This window comes from Cydia strobilella, chromosome Z (genome assembly GCF_947568885.1).
Source record: "Cydia strobilella chromosome Z, ilCydStro3.1, whole genome shotgun sequence".
NCBI classification, from domain to species: domain Eukaryota; kingdom Metazoa; phylum Arthropoda; class Insecta; order Lepidoptera; family Tortricidae; genus Cydia; species Cydia strobilella.
Genome location: NC_086068.1, coordinates 53,281,135 through 53,302,264, shown reverse-complemented (window position 1 = coordinate 53,302,264; position 21,130 = coordinate 53,281,135). Strand labels below are relative to the sequence as shown.

Genomic DNA, 21,130 nt, shown 5'->3' with positions numbered 1-21,130 from the left:
GTACACATATGTAAGATTATGACCCAAAGATGGCCATGTAACGTGAACAAATTAATTTTAAACATGGGGGCCACTTTTATGATGTAAATGAGAAAATTAAAAAAAAATTCCACGAATTAATAAACTAGTGGATGTGAAATGACTCCTATTTAGTATGAAAACCAGTGTCGCTAAACTCACACATTCATAGCCACGTTAAAATACGTCACACACTTACAAAATTGCTCTGATTCGTAGCAACTTTCCATACCAAAAGGTTATTACCGGTGGACATTTCTCGAACGAATATCAACTGTAGGCTACATGAGTGACGGTTTAAAATATAATGTCAAAGCTATATGACATACGACTCTTTCATTATCTCATTAATCTCACAAAAGCTCGCTCAACGTTCACCTAATACAACTACTCAACACCAGATGGCGTTATTTTATAGTTTTAAAATCACTTACTTATTACAGGCGAGAAAAGGGCTAAAAAACCAGTATAAGTAAGGTCTAATTACGCATGGTTTGTTACGGATCTCACGGTCACGTTACACTGGTCTTTTCGAGATCTCTACACGCCTGCGAGTAGCTAACTGTTGGAACTTCTTTCCATTCCACGATATAGGGAGGGGTCAGTGTAATCGGAGTGTTTTATCGATATTTGTGTGTTCAGTTAGGTATTGATATTTCATTACCGTATGTTTTAACACATTTAGATGATACTTTATTTATGATTATAATATAGGTAGTGATAATCGTGATTGTATGAAAAATAATATGTAGTACAGTACAACAAATATCTAACTAGAAATTTGTTTCTTATTAATCGACCAACTAGGTTGTTAATGTGAACATTAAATATATCTTAAAGTCAAACAGATAAAATCATAGTTCTTTAAAGGTCTATTAACTCAGTATTGCTGTTATTTTGTAATCACAAATCTGCAATTACTTACATAGGTAAGTATTCGTCTTTAACAATATATTTACTTGTAGCAGCATTTAAGGCCAATCTAGACGGGACAACCTGATTAAATTGTTAAATTAATTGTATGGTGTGAAAGCATACATGAAACTGGCTCATCGATCCCGCTTGATTTGATTGTAAGATTGTGACCTATCAAATCAGGAAGGGGGGCGGCAAAATTCCAATATTTGACGCTAGTTTGCGTGGTACGGAACACTTTTTATTCATTTAGTGAGCCCGAATGTCACTAATAATTACTAAATTAGTAACTAAGTTTTAGGCGTGTGGACGCTAGATGCGATGCACCGATGTATGGCAATTTTATCCCCAGAGATCTTTCTCTAAGAAATGCTCCTAGCAAATGGTGCTATATTTTTGCGGAAACTAATTTTCTTGCCCAGTAGCATTGATCCATTTATTTTTAATATCGGCATCTTGTGGTAACCTACAATAATTAATAATAAAGAAGTAGAAAATATAAAACGTTTATTCATGGCACATTGCATGCATTGTACGCATAAGTGCATTAAGTACCTAGTCTAATTATATTAACGATGAAAATATGATGGGTGTAAAAAACAAAAACGTATGTAAAAGAATACGAAGGTTTGAAAGGTTGCCATGAAATGACCCCGACTTAACTTAGTGCTTGATGACCAGAGCTGCCATATTTACTAAGACATTGATTATCCCAAATAATAATTAGAAACGTGTCTAAAATAATAATTTATTACCGAACCAAACATCAAACTTGAAATATCGTAACTTTAACTTTATCGATATAAATATCGACATTGCGCAGCATCTGAGTAGCGAAGTTATTTGACATTTAGGATAGCGAATATTCCAGATAAACGTAAAGAATAGTGACAAAGGATTGTGAACTCTAAGTTCTAACTGATAAAATATAGATTTACTTAACGAACATTCGTAAATAATGCAAAATAAACAGATTTTTCGTATTTATCGGATTATATTTAAATAAATAACCACCGGTGATAGGAAATACCTCCACGTGAAAGATTTTTTAAACCGCTGTGATTTCTGCAGCTTAATACTGCACAATACGGCATTTTAAATTTAATTATCAATTTTTGTTAGACGAGCGTACGTACGACGTGAATGTCATTCGAGCATAAAGTTTACACAACAACTGAGCATAGTCTGTGCATAAAGTGAGTCGGTCGCTACTAACTGTCGGATAGACGGGAACGCCCACTTGCCATCTCCATCCTACTCCGTGAAAAATTCAAACTATATCGTGTTACATATCACATGAAAGAGCTCATTGTGAGAATCTCAAATATATTTTTTTATATAATTTTAAGATAAACAGTTTAGAAGTTATTCAAGAAAAAAAATGATCATCCCCCCTCCCCTTTATCTCCGAAACTACAGGGTCTAAAATTTTGAAAAAAATACACAAAATAGATCTTTTACAGAGATTACAGGAAAACCTATTAGAAATGTGCAGGAACCCTTGGAACGCGAGTCCGACTCGCACTTGGCTGGTTTTTTTTACTTCATTTTTTCTTGTGTTTTGTTATATTTTATTATTATTTTTATAGGTTTAATAGGTAGATGAATGCAAATGCTTTCATCGTTTTGTTTTACTTTTTATGAATGTAATAGCTATATATTTTTAATAAATGACATTTTAAATTGTGTATCTTACTGAATATATATGGTCAGTCACCTAGTGTTGTTCACGCACGCTCCTTATACAGACTGCTATTGATAGTTTGTATAATTCTTCATGTTCTCTAGCAGTGCTAACTTGACAGACCTTTACCTGAACCAAGTTGCATTATAACTTTGTAGATTGCTTAGGATTCTATCCTGCTATTTTATAACTACATTCAATAAATTACAAGAACTCCTATTATGTGTAAATGTAATGATCAATTGCAATTAAATGCATCGCAGTGTTTAGCACTACGACTTGGCAAGCTTATTTTTATATTCAAATTATATTTCTGCACTAACCACACATTGTTATAATTGATAAATTTCTGCTAATAATCAGCTAGTCCACTTAAACTGTGTAAAACAAAACATATTTTCATTCAATTTATGCCTTATCCTGTGAAATACTTATTGAATTATTTTCTTATGAATTCTGCAATGCTGAAATAAAATCAGTTTGGCCAGTGCAATGCTAATGTCACTTAAATTACATCCACTAAAATGAAATTGTTTATCAAACACCAACTGTTAAGCGAGTGATGCAGGTCCAGTGTAAAACATCTTCTTTAAATGCTAGCTGTTTGCGAGAGCATGATTATAATTATACTTAGTTGCCGTTGCCAAATTTGACATGCTATCGGCAAGTGTTTTTAAAAATCGTTTTGCTGCAGCCAATTACCAATATTCCGTTTTCATGCCTTAAATATGTACCAATTAAACAGACATCACTTAACACGATATTTCGAACTAGTTACTGTTTATAATGGGTAAAAAGCCAGTGCTTGATTATAAAATTGTTACAATCCATTAAAATGAGTACTGGTAAAGAAAAGAGTAATATTCGCTTGCAGTCCGTGGACAACAACAACAAAATGCGCATCATAGCCCTATACATCATGTCCAAAAACGGCATATCCGAGGAGAACCTCAACAAGCTCGTGTCGCACGCGCAGCTCGAGCAGTCAGACAAGCAGACGCTGCTCAACCTCGCCTACCTCGGGCTCAACGTGGTCATCGATGTAAGTATATGATTGCCACTTAGATATGGAATATAAGACGCGCCCCGACAATAACTACCTATTTGATATGAATCGTACAGAATATCACTGTGCCCTTATCGTCGTAGCTCCGACAGGTTTTCGCAAAAACAAATACGATAATAAAAAAGGCGCATATTTTGAACATTTGTTGGTCGCGACAGTTAATATAATTTAGAATTTAATTAAAAAAACATTGTAAATAACACGACTTGAAAACATCTAGTTCTATATTCGAGTTACGGCTGTTTTGTATTATCATGAATTTGCAGTGGCTCGTACTAGTGGTGCACACGTGATGCAGTGTGATTTTATAAACTACCACTGTGACCGCATGACAAGGGTACGGAATATATAACAATAGGATATGTAGGAACCCCGCTGTCAATAAAACAACCGATGTATATGCGACGACACGTACGACAATGCACGTGTTTGTACGACAGCTGAGTAATAAGTAATAAATTATGCTACGCTTTTTTTTTCGGCTCTGCAGTTTGCACATTCCTCGTAACAAGGCACCACTGAGTGAATAATATAGCGTATGATGGAAAAAACGACTAGCATAGCGCAGTAACTGGCATCATCAATAGGGAATTTTACGCGAAACGGCCTAGGGGGCGCCACTACTACAATCAATCTGAGGGTCTAACGCGAAACAAGAAAACCGAAATTTCGTTATCTAACCACTCTATCACTCTTGCATATTCGAGCGATAAAGAGGCAGATGACTAAATTTCGACTTTCGCGTTTCCCGGTAGGCCCTTTGTAAACAAATCGCCTTGATGCATCAATGTCATATTTTTTATTATCTATAAAAACGGCACAGTATGTATAAGTTACTCTATGGTTTACGATAGGTGCGCTAGTGGTGCATTCTGGCGGCAGAACATTGCATTGCAGTAATTGCTCGCGAGCCGACTGCGCTTGAACAGCGCAGCGGCTGCAGTTGAATGAATTATTGTACACCTATTTGTTTTTAATTTCTCGCAGGGCAACAGGAAGAAGCAATACCAGGTGACGAGGAAAGAGAGGATAACGGAACAAACATACCAGATGTCACGATGGACGCCCGTCATGAAAGTAACTATTATCCGTATTTAACTTGTTTCATAATTTTCACACAGTTGCATTTGGAGCCATCTATGGATAAAAGTGGACACACAACAAACGAAAGGTATTATACCTGCGCCATTGATGGCCTCAAGCACTTTCTAAATGTCAAACTTTTGTAAGTATGAAAGGGTTCAAATGTTGCGTCCATATTCGCTAGTACCATAGATAAAACTGCAAGTACATACTATAAATAAGAAAATAAAATAACGATGGGCCTTCTTTGATTTAGGTTTCTAATCCTAACTTGTACAAGTGCCGTTTCATATGTATGTTTATCTCCCCGCAGGACATCATCGAAGACTCCATTGAAGACAAACTTGACCAGCGCCACTTCCCGTACCTGGCGGGCCGCGCTCAGACCTCGGGGTACCAAGCGCCCACCAGGTAAGCCTATCATTCTTGGCCCTGACCATCACAAGTCCGTACTAATTTAATCTTCTGCCGCTTAAAAGACATTACATATTAAGTTACCACAGTCGTCTTTACCACCTCTGCAAAAAGCTGATGGTGATCTGGCCCACAGTGCAAAAGAGAAAGCCGATCTTCTTTTTGCCTCGAACTCGACCCTGAACGAGGACGGTAGCGCCGTGCCGCCCACCATCCCGCGGTGTGCATACTCCATGCCCGAAATCTCATTCACGCAGAGGGATATTCGGCGGGAGTTGCTATCCCTCAACGTTCATAAGTCGAGCGGGCCAGACGGCATTCCAGCACTTGTGCTTAAGCAGTGTGCTCCTGAGTTATGTTCCGTGTTGGCGCGTCTTTTCACACTCTCTAGCAACAAACGGCATGTTTCATCTTCGTGGAAGACGGCCCTTGTGCACCCTGTGCCTAAAAAGGGACTCCCTTCTCTCTAAGTTCATGGAGCGTATAATCAACGCAAAGCTCCTGAGATACCTAGAAGAACACGACCTGATCAGCGACCGTCAGTATGGTTTTCGCCACGGTCTCTCGACTGGTGATCTTCTAGTGTATCTCACTCACCGCTGGGCTTCGGCCATTGAGAGTCAAGGTGAGGCATTGGCAGTTAGCCTAGATATAGCGAAGGCGTTCGATCGGGTCATGCATCGGGGTCTCCTGTCAAAGTTACCATCTTATGGATTGCCGGAGAGACTATGCAAATGGATCGCTAGCTTTTTGTCTGGCAGACGCATACGAGCCGTAGTAGACGGAAGCTGCTCCGATAGCATGGACATTAACGCTGGCGTTCCGCAAGGCTCTGTGCTATCCTCAACGCTGTTTTTGCTGCACATCAATGACATGTTGTCTATCGACGACATTCATTGCTATGCAGACGACAGTACTGGGGATGGCTATTACGCAGGCCGTGCCAACATCCCTCGTTCCGTGGTGCTAGAGAGTCGTGAAAAGCTTGTGTCGGATATTGAGGGCACTCTATCCAGAGTTTCGGTGTGGGGCCGGGACAATTTAGTGCGATTCAACCCCACCAAGACACAAGTTTGCGCGTTTACCGCTAAGAAAACCCCATTTACTGTGGTCCCACAGTTTGAAGGCACAGCCCTTACCATGTCAGGGAGTATTCGTATTCGTTTTCGGTGTCGACATCTCCAGTGACGTCCAATTCCGTAGCCACCTGGAAGGGAAGGCTGATCTGGCATCCACAAAACTCGGTGTGCTCAATAAAGCACGGCGATACTTTACTCCGGGGCAAAGACTGCTGCTATATAAATCGCAAGTCAGACCCCATATGGAGTACTGCTGTCACCTTTGGGCAGGAGCACCTGGATGCCAGCTTGGACCCCTCGACTCCGTCCAAAGGCGCGCTGTACGAATCGTCGACGATCCCAAACTCACAAGCGGTATTGAACCTTTAAGTCTAAGGAGAGACTTCGCCTCCTTATGCGTGTTCTACCGCTTGTACAATGGGCTGTACTCTGAATAATTGTTTGACATGATGCCAACGGCCGCTTTCTATCACCGCACCGCTCGCCATCGGCAGGGTGTTCATCCTCACACCCTAGCACCTAAATGGTCGCGTACTGTGCGGTTTAAGAGGAATTTCCTCCCGCGTACGCTTCGGCTGTGGAATGAGCTCCCTGCCGAGGTTTTCCCGAGGGGCTACAGTATGGGGTTCTTCAAAAAAGGTTTTTAACGGGTCGGCAACGCGCGTGTAATATCTCCGGTGTTGCAGGCGTCCATAGGCTACGGTAACTGCTTACCATCAGGCGGGCCGTATGCTTGATTGCCACCGACGTGGTATTAAAAAAAAAAAGTTTTGTTCGGTGTTATAACGGAGCTAATTGTTTTAAATTATTTCTAGTAGACTGTTATAAATCGTAAAAAGTGAGTCCAATGTTACCTATAAAGGTTTTGATAAAGTTGACACGTGAATTGATAATATTAAATGTTTAGGTAGTAGATCATTCTCTTTTTTTTTTCAGTATTGTATACATATTTGGCGATTTTTAAAATTGCAGAATTAGATTTATCTATGAATGCCAGAAATAACACTGTATACAAAACTGTACTTTCTAAGGTTTTGGGAATCTGTCAAACTGGGAAGTTAAGGGATTTATTGAAACGGAATTATGTTAAGAAGGGAAATCTCCAGAGACCAAACCACAGGAAATCCTTGGACTCAAAGTCGATTTGTAATACGCCAAAGGCATTTCAACTGTAACACTCGATTTTGTTTGTTATCAGTGTTCGCTACGGCCACTGGCATAAGGACAAGGCGCAGCAAACCGTCAAGAACGTTCCGCGTCTCATTGTCTTCATCGTTGGAGGTAAGAGATTTTACTTTAGAATGCAACTTGTTAGGCGTAGGTAGTATAACCTGATGATGATATATATGATGATTTAAGGATGTTAAAGGAGAGAGGAGAGGTATAAGAAACTCGCCGCGCGGAGACGTCATTAACGTCTGTATTCCAAACAATGTATATTGATCACATGTATAAGGAAATTAAGATATTTTTATTTTATTTAATAGGATAGTGGATGACCGCCTCTCCATACAAACATAGTCCTCATTTTCCTCTCTGGATATTGACATTATGGAAAATATTGTTACACATTTTGATGTATATTAAACCATATGCCCCTTCGTATGCTTTTTTCGATTATTTGTTTGTTATAAGAGTTATGAGCGAATACTAATCCATACAAATTTTGAAAAGCTCCTAACTCTTATAATAATTAAAAATCCAGAGAGGAAAACGACGACTATGTTTGTATTGAAAGACTGTTTCGTGCGGTCGTCCATTCTCCTCTTAAGCCAAATTTACCATTTTGTCTATCTTTGAAAGTGATAAATAGTGTTATCTGATAAAGTTGATGTGAAAACTTTTCTATTTATCAACTATAAACTATACCTATTTCAGATGTGAGAACAACATACAAATACATCCCAAATAAAATCTAGTCGTCCAAGATCTCACTTTTCTCACTCAAAGGAATTAATCAATTTCGATCAATCCAATGTCGTAGGTATTGTCTGTTATTTTTAGAAGTATGTTGTTATTAAGCCACAGATGAATATCACATCGTACGAGCACAATGACTCCGTAGGCAGGGTCCCGCAGGTTATCAATCACATTGTGTTGTTTCAGGCGTTTGCTTCTCCGAGATTCGCTGCGCGTATGAGGTGACCGCCGCTCTCAAGAACTGGGAGGTTATCATCGGCTCCTCCCACATCCTCACTCCCGACAACTTCTTGTCCGACCTCAACTCTCTCACAGCCTAACTTTAACTCAACGTGGCATCACCAATCGTCAACTCACAGCTACAAGTGTAACTTGCCCGTCTACCGTCTACTATACCCGTGTACGCGCAACCAAGCATCGGCGTCGGCGGACGGGCTCTTCAGATATTTTGGATCACAGATGAAGTTTTTTGACATGTTTATTGAACATTATTCATATATTACCGTATTGCGCGTTCGCTTAACATATAGTGAAATATTCAGCAATAAAGTAACTAAAATAATTACAAACTAATCAAGCGTACGAGAAGTCGAGAAACTAAGACAGAAACGAAATATTGCTAATGATAATTACGGGCATCGGTTTTATATAGATGACCTGATGCTGTCACTTTGTGTCTCCGGCTTCGTTTCTGTCATAGACGTCATAGTTCATTGTGTGCTAGTAATTGTCGTTATGGCGATAGTGTCTGGCGTAGCTGTAGTATGCCGCTAGCTAATTCTTGAGCAGTGTGACGTGCCCTTACCGTAGTGCGATGCTAGATACACCTCAATGTGATACAGAACTTGAACGGCGCTCCGCCGTTAGGAGTAGGCGCCCGTCGATGTGGGCTAATAGATTATACTGTATAGCACTCGTGTAAAACTTCAGTGAATATGTTTAATGTTTGTACAAATTTCCATATTTTATATTGTTTAATTATTTGTTGTTAAATTAACTTGTTATAAAAAGTATCGCGTTTCCGCGCATAAATAAAATATGTTTAAGATGAGTTACATTTGCAAAAATCTGAAGGATTTAGTATTGGTTACATTATATGTATAAATATTCGAGTTTAAAATACAAAGCGTAACCTTAATATAAATCCCTGTCTGTCTCAATATTTTTTCTTAACTCTTTAGTACTCGGACATTGCGATAAAAAAATGTGATTACGAAAAGTAGCTATAGGTGTTTTTAAGTTTGTTTATGACAGAAGATTTGTTGCTGTTTTATCTTCAAATGGTTAAGAAAAATGGTACATACGCGTACCATCCGTTCAATACCGACAAAATACTAGAATATTATTGTTTCATTAGTTAAACGCGTTTACCATTGTTTGGCTATATTAGTTTTCAGCTATATTATATTTGATGTTTCGTGTAGATTTAACGCCGAACAAAAAATATACAAAGATTGAATTAAGCTAAGTATTTAGTATAGTCAGTGTAATATCCATGTAATATCCGCATGTACTTTCAAATCGATGACAGTGATTAATGATTATGGACGGTATAGAAAGGACGACAATCTCTTAATGGCAGAACTGTTGCAAAAGTGACCAGCTTTCAGCTGTAAATAATAGTTCCTAATCTCTCCGGTGGCGCTAGGTAGGCTCTGGGGTATGACATGAACCATACAGAGAATTGAAATGGGGAGGGGCAACAAATAACCCGACCAAATTACGTACGTTGTTTTTGGTATGTTTTCAGGAATGTTAAAACGTGTTTTTAATTTTGTCACATTGCGTATGTTTTGTCCCTCACGATCGCACGGGCGCACATCTATATTAAATACTAGGTATATGACATTTCATTTCGGTGTATTGTGTCGCCGCCTAATTACTGTTTTTGATGGACACTTCATATATATAGATTTTGCTCCTTTATATAGTCTCCATAACAGTGATGTTCATATTTCAAATAAAATCATGGAAATAAATTTCGTATAATTGACGCATTAAATGTCAAACACTTGTATGTTGCAGATTACGAGCATTTATTTGTCTGTTTCATATATTGATATTTAGACTTTGAAGAAGTAGGGATATAGCTGTAAACATTGCTTCTTCATATTTTAATGCCAAATTCAAGAAAAAAGATCTTATGGCGTGTTTACATTAGGTCGACTGTCGTATGCGGGAATCGGCCCAGTATAAATACGCCCTTACACCTGCCGTTACAACACCGCGCGGATTTGTTACCAGACTAACACAGGGCGCCGGCAGGCGCTGGCAACCAATAGGGTTAAATTAAAATGGCCAATTGCCACACCAGAGGCTCTTGCGCCTTGGGCTTAGGCCCAGAGGCGCAGGCGATATTACGGACTAGAATTGGTTTTGGACTCTGTACCTTGATGCATTTATGGAAACAACATCTCGAGGCACCGAGTGTCGCGAATTAAGTTAACCCTTCGGTTCGGACGACACACATTCCAGTTTTCTGGTATTTTTAATTGTTAATAGTCTTTTCTGATGTTTTGAAATTAACCAGTTTGCCCTCCTTAAGCTTTTATTTTTTAACCCCATTTGGTGCCGGCCATAGTGTTGTATTTTATATATAGGGTTTCACTAGTGATAATTCTCTATTATGGTTACTATCTAACGTTTAAAGTTGTTATTGTCTTGACGTCGCCTATATTAAAGAATTCAAATTGTCTACATTCCAACTTCTGTTTGTCTAGGAGTTAATCTTTCACGCACTTGTGCTTTTTCATTCTTCCACACTGTATTGTATTGTATAGTTGATAAATTACTACAGTTAGATCATTTTTAACAAATAAGTATAGAGTACTTTAAAATACTAAATTCCAGACCCGAGTATAGAATTTGGTTATGCTAGGGTCCGTTCGTGTGTCGTTTGATTGCTTTATTTGCGTAGAATTCGGGCCCAGCCTAAACTCCTCGCTACGGGACTGGCTGGCTAACACTTTGGGCGTCAACCTTGGAACACGAATGCCATTGATGCTCCAGTAATTAGGGAATGCAAACCGGTTTTTATTTGTATGAAATTTCGGTTAATAACCGGTTGTTAACCGGTTTTTCATACCATTAAAAACCGGTTTGCATTCCCTACCGGTAATACACTAAACGTGATATAATGTTGTTAATTTAAGCTCTGATTTTAAATTCTATTCGGGTTAAGCTTAGAAATAAATAAGGAGTACAGCAATAATAAAAGTATAAAAAACATTTTTATAAGGCAGTGTTGACGAATTATATCACGCAAATTGTGTAATTGCCCTTTACGGAATTCGTGGTCACGGGGTAGAAACCGAGAAATACAATGGTGTCAACGTGAACGGCCATCTTTGGCGCTCAAAAGGTTATTCGTTGTAATCTGCGGTCGATATATTTAATCAATCACTTGAGTAACGGTATTAAATTCGACTAGTCGTATTATATGTAATTGGACGTGTTTACACTTAAATATTTACCGATGTTAATTACTTGCTGGAACAGCTGAACTTGCATGTATCAGCTGTATGATCAAGAGTAAAACCATAAAACATCTGGTTTTTTTTGCCAGACAGGGATTTAACGCCAATCTAGATGGTCGCCTATGCATCATTAGGATGATATGATATCACTCTTGGCTATACAACTAGTACAAAATTAAGTGCAACAAATTATAAGTACTAGACTACTGAAATAAATATGCTGAATCAGTCGTTTCGTAGTTGAGATGTTTAACCAAAAAAATAGTTAAACTCTAAAGTATAGAACTTAATTTATTTAACATTATATGTTAAACAGATTAAGTTGTATACTTACAAACATGGCATTTTCTAGAAAGTATATCAATATAAAATACTATTTTTTCGAAATAGATGAAACATTCACATTTTAATATACAACTAGACAACTTTATAATAGCAACATACTTCATTATCAGTATTAAAGTGTTGAAACGTTTATTAAATTATTTAATCGTCTAATCAGGTGTTTTATTGTTCAGTGAGGTCACCTTGTCTCTGGAGATGGCTCCGGGGTTATCGCGGGTGCTTTGTGACTGCTTCAAGATTTACTATAGAGTTCAAGGGAGTCCAATTCTTAGTCAACCAGTGCTACTATAGACTCTAGTACGAGATATATGTAGTCCAACCTACGAGTTGGCCTGTGGCATGATGTCGCAATAACTAACGCATAACTGCGTCTCGTAGACATTGGCCCTACATGAAGATCCAGCCTCAATTTATAGTCGTGAAATATATGTTTACACTTTTGCACCTTACTCCTTTGTAACAAGGCAAAAAAGTAAACATATATTTGACGTCGACTGTACGAATTACATCAAACAGTCTTCAATCACATCAAAAGTCGCGACGCGGATTTTATTTTGTGCAAAGGAATTTGAACAGTCCGAAGTAGTAGAAGAGCACGAGTAGTAGAACACCGCGACGCCTGCGTGATTGTGCGACCATTGGCGCTGCCACTGAAAAATGAAATGTAATTACTGTACAAAACCTTTCAATTTCTCAGAATTTAGTAAAATGTGGCCCGACTCCAGTGGTCTCGTGTGAACCTACCAGTTTGTAATTCGGGATTTCTCTCGCTGGTTCACTAAAGCGTTCGATTCGCATGTGCTCATCATTTAGTTGTAACAGCACCCCAACGCTGGTCGCTCGGCTCAGTGTTTACTTACAATCCTCGAAGACCGGACACTTTCAAAATGGCCAAAGATCTCGTAGTCCTCGCATATTCCGGCGGCCTGGATACTAGCTGCATCTTGAAATGGTATTCAATATTTATACTGCATACCAATACCTACATGTAAATTTTCTTCACATTATATATATTTTTAAGCCTCTTTGCTTAATAACAAATATATAATTCACATAAAGAAATGTAGTTAGTGCATTTTGTTTGTTTGTATCACCGATTTCACTTTTAGGTTGATCCAAAAAAAATATGATGTAGTGTGTTATATGGCTGACATCGGCCAAGACGAGGATTTCGGAAAAGCAAAACAAAAGGCGAAAGCCATTGGAGCTAATGATGTAAGTATATTATCAATGTATTTGAATATATTCTCTTTTTTCATAAGAATTTCACATGAATATTTTCAATAGTAAGTTTTATTATATTATAGGTATAGTTTTGATATGTCTTTATTAGTTTCCTATGCTTAATTGCTGTCGTATAATGGAACTCTTTTAGCTACTTTCATTTTATTAACTAAATTGCCATTAATCTGGTCGTAAATGAAGATATCCTAAAAATATGAACCCTGGTGATTTAAGGTGATCGTGGAAGACCTTCGCAACGAATTCGTGACTAACTACATGCTCCCGGCCATCCAAATGGGACTCGTGTACGAAAGCCGTTACTATCTGGGCACCTCCCTGGCCCGCCCGTGCATTTCTGTGGGCATTGTCAACGCCGCTAAGAAGTTGGGCGCGAAATACGTCTCTCACGGCGCCACGGGCAAGGGAAACGATCAAGTTCGTTTCGAATTGAGTGTGTATTCTCTCTGGCCGGAGGGCAAGGTAATACCGACCGCGAGCCAGGCGCAAATTTCGTCAGTCATCGCCTCCCGGGCAAAAACTCGTATAGCGGTTAACGGCTATGTATGATGAACCCTCGTGAACGTCAGCTGCCGCTCCGTTGGTGGATTGAGGAATGGCAGCCTTCGAAACGCGTAACACGGTCTTTCCACCGCGATACAACCGTCTGACGATTTGTTTTATTAACAATAGCATCTAAACTATCATCTGACAAAGTATCAAACGGGAGGCGATGACGCCGATGATTGAAAAGAATTTTCTTTTTTACATGTTGATCCACGTCTCTGCATCATAAAGGAGGATGTGGAATACCAGGACCCACATCAACCGAATTTTGGTGTCAATAAATATCTTCTTCCATATTTTATTTAGGCGAGTCATAGCGTCCTTGGCCATCCCAATGCATCTCTTTATCTATAGTGCGCAACTGCTGTCCTGGTTCACTTATGCATCCAGATAGATGTAGCGATGCACAGTTTCCACTCCCGGAATAATGTTCCCCGTTTGAGGCATGTGTTCAGCACGATCCACCACCATGATCTTTGTTTTATTCCTGTTTACTGCTAGATGCCTGTTATTGAACTTTCGTTTGAGCAGATTATCGCTCCGTGGCGTTTACCAGAATTCTACGAGAGGTTCCAAGGGCGCAGTGACCTCATAGAATTCGCCAAGAAGGAAAAAATCCCCGTCTCTGCTACGCCTAAAGAACCTTGGTCTACCGACGAGAACATCATGCATATAAGGTAATAGGCAATATTCTTTTTACAAGCTTTTATCTAGTTTCACCTGTCCCGTTGTCTGTGCGGCTGTAATCAAATCTTGCAATTTAAATTTGACCCAAATACCATTTTCGCATACATACTCGTATGTAGTTAAGTTGGGGGAGAATAGTAACACCCTTATATTTCGCCTTACAGTAAACCTTCCATATCTTATACAGTTATGAATCAGGGGTTCTAGAAGACCCGTCAGCCATCCCCCCCAACGGCATTTATAAGATGACTAGAGACCTTCACCAGACGGAAGACTACCCATGCACCATCGACATCAGTTTTAACAAAGGTAATTTAAAGCAATTTATTATAAGAGAAAGCCATATCTTGTTTTTATTTTCTTTGTCACATATCAATAATAGGATGAAATGAAAGTGAAGCAATGTATTGTAGGTATTAACTAGAATCTAGACTAACGTACGTTCCACGAGAGTCACGTCATTTGTCTGCGATATGCGGTAGGTATGTTTACCTATTATTTTATCCAAGAACTTCAAATATTAAGTTACCTTGTTTTACTTTGATTAACTTTTTATTTTTTATCATTCATTAGTCATTACACATTGTATACGTACGAACCTCATAATGTCAATTCAGTAACTTACAAAACTAATTAGAAAGTTTACCTATTTATTGCTTCTACTCGCCACCAGATGTCGCTTTAAGTCCCAGTATTAATGTCTAAACAACGTAGGTACAGGCTACAATAATTATATGTTTTGATTGTTTTACTCGTCTTAGTATACCTTTGTGTATAATAGTAGTGGTAAAACTACCGGTCCACATAAAACACTTCCCTGTTTATTGTCAGGTGTGCCGATCTCCGCCACTATACCTAGCGGTCACGAGAAAGCCCTGGTAGTGACTGATCCCTTGGCTTTGGTCGAAACCCTGAATAAGCTGGGTGGACAACATGGCATCGGCCGAATTGACATCGTCGAAAATAGATTCCTTGGTTTAAAGGTACTATATTTCATCCAAAAAGGAAATAACTAATGAAGACTGTATCATTTAGAACAAGTATTAGACACGTGACTTTGTATAAAGAGTAATAGTCTTTAGTATTTCCTAGCTTTGCTATTGTCAAGTTGGTGAAACACGACAAGGTACCCGTTTGTAAATAAACGATTTAAAAAGAGGGTTCCGCTTGTATAACACATAAAAACGTTCTTGAAATAGGCCCTAGAATGAGGAAGATGGTGTGTTATAACCAAGATGTACCTATACTTTCACTCGTCACTTAGCTTTTTAGGCACGTGTTATGGCTAAAAGATCAATATCCTATCAAAGGAAACTGCAATATTTCAAGATGGATTCCCTAGAAGACCGACGGACGCTCTTAGAAACTTTTTTGTACAAGTTAGTGAACCACAAAATACATTGTCCGCAACTGCTGACGTTGTTGAACTTTCGTGCTCCATCTCGTTTCCCCCGTAACGCTATCACCCCTCTTTACGCCCCGCTTAGAAGAACAGTTTCAGGCACTAACTCTCCAATATGCAGGTTATGTAAAATTGCTAATGGTTGCTGTGACAAGGCGGATATGCACTGTGACCCACTAAATAAATTTATAACATCTGTCCGAAAATATTTCTTAAAACACGAATAATTAGAAAATAAGTTTAAATTTAGGTATTTCTATAGTTGTTTACTTATATTTGTTATGCATGCGGTGTTTACCTATAAGTAATTGTGACACCACTCCTTACATGTTTTAGCTTAGTACATTATTAATGTATCGATGTCAACAATTGTTGGTAAACCTTAAATAAATAAATACTTAATTAAAAAAATATATTTTACTGTTAAAATGTGTTTATCATGTGTACAAACTTAATAGATTAGTTTAATTAGGTACATACATTGACTTATGTATATGTATTACTTCGTTAAAATGGGCCTTACGGGCGGTACGATGTGGGCCAGTACCCTTATCACAGACAAGATATTAACTCGGTTTCCGAACTTCGGATTTGCAGTCTCGAGGGTTGTACGAAACACCGGCTGGCACAATCTTACACGCTGCTCATCTGGACCTCGAAGCTTACTCTCTTGACAGAGAGGTACTAAGGTAAAGTAACAATATCTAGTAACATCTCCTTTGAATCCTTGCAAGTAAATTCCGTCCATCTTACTTAGGTACTTACTGCTGTGGCACGACGACCCGAAGTGGATCTTGGCCTCTTGACACCAAAGACCGTCCCAAAGACTTCGCTGTCCAAAGCAGTTTCTGTCCAAAGCCTTTTCTGTCCAAAGCCGTTTCTGTCCAGTCAACGGCGCCGAGTTCCATCCAAAGAATAATATATATAAAATAATATATTATACATCAACGTTGGTTCGTTATAAAGAATTGTACTGAAGGAGTTGCAAGCCGAGCTTACAAGATGACACAGTGACACGAATCTAATAATGGGCTAATAATTCTATTTTGTGGTGCTTGTAACTATTTTTAATCTGTGGTAACGTTGCTCAGCGTCGTGCAGCCATGTTGCCATTATAACTCTCCAATTCTTGTAAGAAATAGAGTTTGCACGTGTATTTATGTAATATGTACCTATATCTATTGTTTTTCTGGTTCAACAGGTTAAAGAAATACCTCCAAGACAAGATGGCCGACTTCGTTTACAACGGCTTTTGGTTTTCACCTGAAGCGACTTATACTTCGCGGTGTCTGCAGATGTCACAAGAGACCGTAACCGGCACGGTCACCGTCAGGCTGTTCAAAGGAAATGGTAAGATTAAAGATCTAACAACGAGTAACTAATACAGTCCTACACAATGAGTCAACGACGATAGTACCAAATTAAGTAATCTTATGACCGCCAAAGACATCAACTAACGCACGCGGCTACAACCCATCAATAACAACCTTCGGGCTTTCCGACAACGTTTACGACACACGATTGGTGTCGTTTAAAGTTTTAACTTCCATTCCGTACAATGTCTTATTATTATTGTAGTAAATGCCACTATTTATTGCGTTTACACTTTAGCTTTATGCGTGTAAAAACCGGTATCTTAAGTGCTATTTATAACTTGGAAACTTATAACTAGACTTTACCTAACCGCTGTCACAGGCACAAACATAAAAGTCATTTTAAGCCATCAACACTAGATGGCGTAGTTGATAAATAAAGTGTTAAATATTTTGTTTCTTGTTCCAGTGACAATATTAGCCCGCAAGAGTGCAACCAGCCTGTATAATAAAGAGTTGGTTTCAATGGACGTCGCCGGCGGATTCTCACCGGGCGACAGCACCGGTTTTATCAACATAAACGCCTTGAGATTGAAGGAATACTCTCGGTTTACCGCCCAAACTAAACTTTAATCGTACAACTACTGCACCACGCAACTAAAAATATGTATGTACATTGAAAAATCAAATTGTTCACACTATTTAATTAATAAATAACATCCAGAACATCGATTGACTTTTAAATTGAATACGAGTTATGGTTAAGGCAATACAAGTGCCTGGCAACATTTACTTATCCTAAAACATTAATAAAGAATATCAAATTAGCAATAGCTAAGTTTCAGGTACAAGTAAGGGAAAAATTAACAATAGGTATAGGTTGACCTGACAAGAGAGGTTTCTCCGAATCGGAGTAATTTTTGTAATAAATGTAATATGTAGGTAATATAAGTACATATAAGGTCAACCGGAATAAATGCGTCTATTGAATATATCTTCGAAACGCAACATATAATAAGTATTGTACTATACCTTACTACAATAAAAGTTCGGTGACCGTACTTCGAACATTGCATTGCATTCGAACAGAAGGTTGCAATAGTTATAATATGTTCCGTTTAGAAGATATCTTTAATAGACGCATTTATCCCTGTTGACCTTAACCAGTTTCGGTACTTATCTAAATAAAAAACAGCATCATCATGAGATACCTCACACATCTGGTCAGGCTTTATAAAGAATATTTCTTGCGTAAGTACAACGAGTTAAATATATTCATGTATTTTTAAAGTAAATAAGGGTAGAATTAATTGTTTTTCCATATGTAACAACCACTTTTTCCTAAATTCGATGCACTCTAATGGAAGGCTTAGCATATTTAAAGCAAGCTGCCTATTTATATTGTATATAATATTTAGGTATCGTAAGTATAAGAACATATTATTATAAATTCCCACTAACCAGTTCAATACCTGAGCTGTTTGTGAACAGAAAATTACTATTTATTACCTTTCAACTAGATTTTTTTATTGAAAAACTTATTATCAATCACAAGTAATAGGTACACAGAGCCCTGAAAGTAGATTTCCCAGTATTTGACACCGCCTAAATTCATGAATAAAAGTGGCGAATATTAGAACAGAAAATGATGACAGATGGGGTGGTCTGTGCAGATGATTACTTTGTGATATCAGGATTTCTTCGTCTATATCATTTAAGTCGGTCGATCCCTGTTTTTCTTTATTTTCTGAAGAGAATGCTGTTTTTTTTTTCTCTTTTGGCATTCTTTTTTACGCCATCAGGTACAGATTCTGCTTGCTATTTTAAAAGGCGATCCATAGTATAACCGCATTTGGAGCCCTTAGCATTTCTTCCTAAGGTAAACTTTTGGGAAGTAGGTACCCCAGTAGCATTTACACGTCATTATGACGTCAGCGACGTCATTATGACGTAATAATGCCGTCATTAAGACGTCGCTGACGTCATTTTGCTACCTGGGTATGTAAGTGGCTCTGCGTACATAAATTCGCGACATGATATGTAGGTAGCTTTGGCCTGTACATGAAATGCTCATCGTAAATTACTAATCAAATACAAATTATGAGTAGTTTCCTTATGTGGGCTGGTAGAATTTACTTTCAAATGATGATTTTGAATGATAAATATTTAATAACATTCATTTCGAATAGATTTGTTTTGATATTTTTAACCGACTTCAAAATTTCAAAGGAATACCGCAAATCGATGTACAGGTTAGCCGTTTGGCACACGCATACTAAGAGGTCGAAACAAAAAATTTGACCCGCAGTTCCTAAAAAAATTTCGCTGGGGGGAGGTAAAACATTTTTTTTTTGTATGGAAAAAAAATTTTTTTTTCCAAAACCTATCGAGTGTGGTATCATACGAAAGGGCTTTTTGAGGCGATTATAAAAATATATCACATCATTACATTTCGGGCATTTTTTTTTTATTAACAAAAAGAATTTTCGAAACATACCAAGTTTGGGCTCCTCCAGACACGATACTTTCCGAGCTAGTGAGGGGAAAACGAAATTAATAACTAGCTTAAATTTAAAATAAAAATATAAGTTGCAAATGTAGTGTTAATTGTCTTGACTGGAGCGCGGGTTCAAACCCCGGCTCGTACCAATGAGTTTTTCGGAACATATATATAAGTGTACGAAATATCATTTGATATTTACCAGTCGCTTTTCGGTGAAGGAAAATATCGTGAGGAAACCGGACTAATCTCAACAAGGCCTAGTTTCCCCTCTGGGTTGGAAGGTCAGATGGCAGTCGCTTTCGTAGAAACTAGTGCCTACGCCCATTCTCGGGATTAGTTGCCAAGCGGACCCCAGGCTCTCATGAGCCGTGGCAAAAATCTGGGATAACGCGAGGAAGATGATGAGTGATCTTAGTTTTAGTTCCGTCCACGTATGAGCTAATAGTTTTCGACCACTGCATTATTGAGTAGAAAATCAATTATATATTTCGTTTTTAGTTTTTATGGACCGCGAGCCAGGCGCAAATTTCGTCAGTCATCGTCTTCCGGGCGAAAACTCGTATAGCGGTTAACGGCCATGTATTATGAACCCTCGTGAACGTCAGCTGCTGCTCCGTTGATGGGTTGAGGAATGGCAGCCACCGAAACGCGTAACACGGTCTTTCCACCGCGATAGAACCGGCTGACGATTTGTTTTATTAGCAACTAGCTGTGCCCGCGGCTTCGCCTGCGTGGAATTCGGTCTGTGTCAGTAAGCGGCTAATTCACCCCTAATTTATCTCCCTGTCCCCTGGAGACGGAACTTAAAGTAAAGTTGACAAATGGATACGCTAGAGGACTGTAGTCCAGATAAAATATTTTACAATTAGGTACCTACCACCAAAGATAGATATAACTCCGTAATAGATGGATACAGTCTAAGGAAAAAACGTGCCTCGAAAATCACGAAAATTTGATTCTCGATCAGATGTCGCCACTACCTTTTGCCTACTCTCGTATAGAGGGCGTTAACGGTTTCGTTTGTTATTATTTAACAATTTTAACGCATATCAGTGAAAGAACATGGGTCAAAATAATAAAAATAATTAATGCAAATAAAATAAAAAACATTTATCCATATTTAAATACATTTTATCGTATTTTTATAAATCTTCATTTTTAGTTTTAAAGTGTGTCGATAGATGGCAGTGAATTTAGTGTGGTTACAAAATTTACTATGACAGTACCGCTCTATAATATTACATCCTCTTTGCTACCACTAAATAAAATTACACTCCAAAATGTTTTTTTTTTTTGCCCTTATTCAAATTTTTGACGTGATTTAAACGGCATAGAGTAGTAGGTGTATATCGAACGATACAGTACCATTTTTGTATTTTTACGTCCTTGACTGTACCTATCCAAATCGGGTACACTACATATTTCCGAAAAAAAAAT

The 21,130-nt window shown here is 38.3% G+C and overlaps 2 protein-coding genes across 4 annotated transcripts in view; both read left to right on the top strand.

Annotated features, from left to right (window-relative positions):
• Positions 1-21,130, top strand: part of LOC134754777 (protein ROP) — a 260,729-nt gene that overhangs the window by 10,077 nt on the left and 229,522 nt on the right. For 2 of the 3 annotated variants that reach the window (XM_063691143.1, XM_063691142.1), the window contains exons 11-15: positions 3,492-3,659; positions 4,671-4,760; positions 5,080-5,177; positions 7,458-7,540; positions 8,366-12,153. In XM_063691143.1, coding sequence (XP_063547213.1) covers positions 3,492-3,659; positions 4,671-4,760; positions 5,080-5,177; positions 7,458-7,540; positions 8,366-8,499 — 573 coding nt within the window. In that variant the 3' untranslated portion in view covers positions 8,500-12,153. Of the gene's footprint in view, positions 1-3,491; positions 3,660-4,670; positions 4,761-5,079; positions 5,178-7,457; positions 7,541-8,365; positions 12,154-21,130 lie in introns of those variants that run through there. The other variant, XR_010128976.1, reaches the window with a different exon arrangement.
• Positions 12,821-17,920, top strand: LOC134753927 (argininosuccinate synthase). The gene is made up of 9 exons (XM_063689902.1): positions 12,821-12,952; positions 13,110-13,215; positions 13,459-13,704; positions 14,320-14,465; positions 14,663-14,784; positions 15,307-15,458; positions 16,475-16,566; positions 17,079-17,227; positions 17,660-17,920. The coding sequence occupies exons 1-9, from the start codon at positions 12,888-12,890 to the stop codon at positions 17,821-17,823; spliced, it is 1,242 nt and encodes a 413-aa protein (XP_063545972.1). The 5' UTR covers positions 12,821-12,887; the 3' UTR covers positions 17,824-17,920.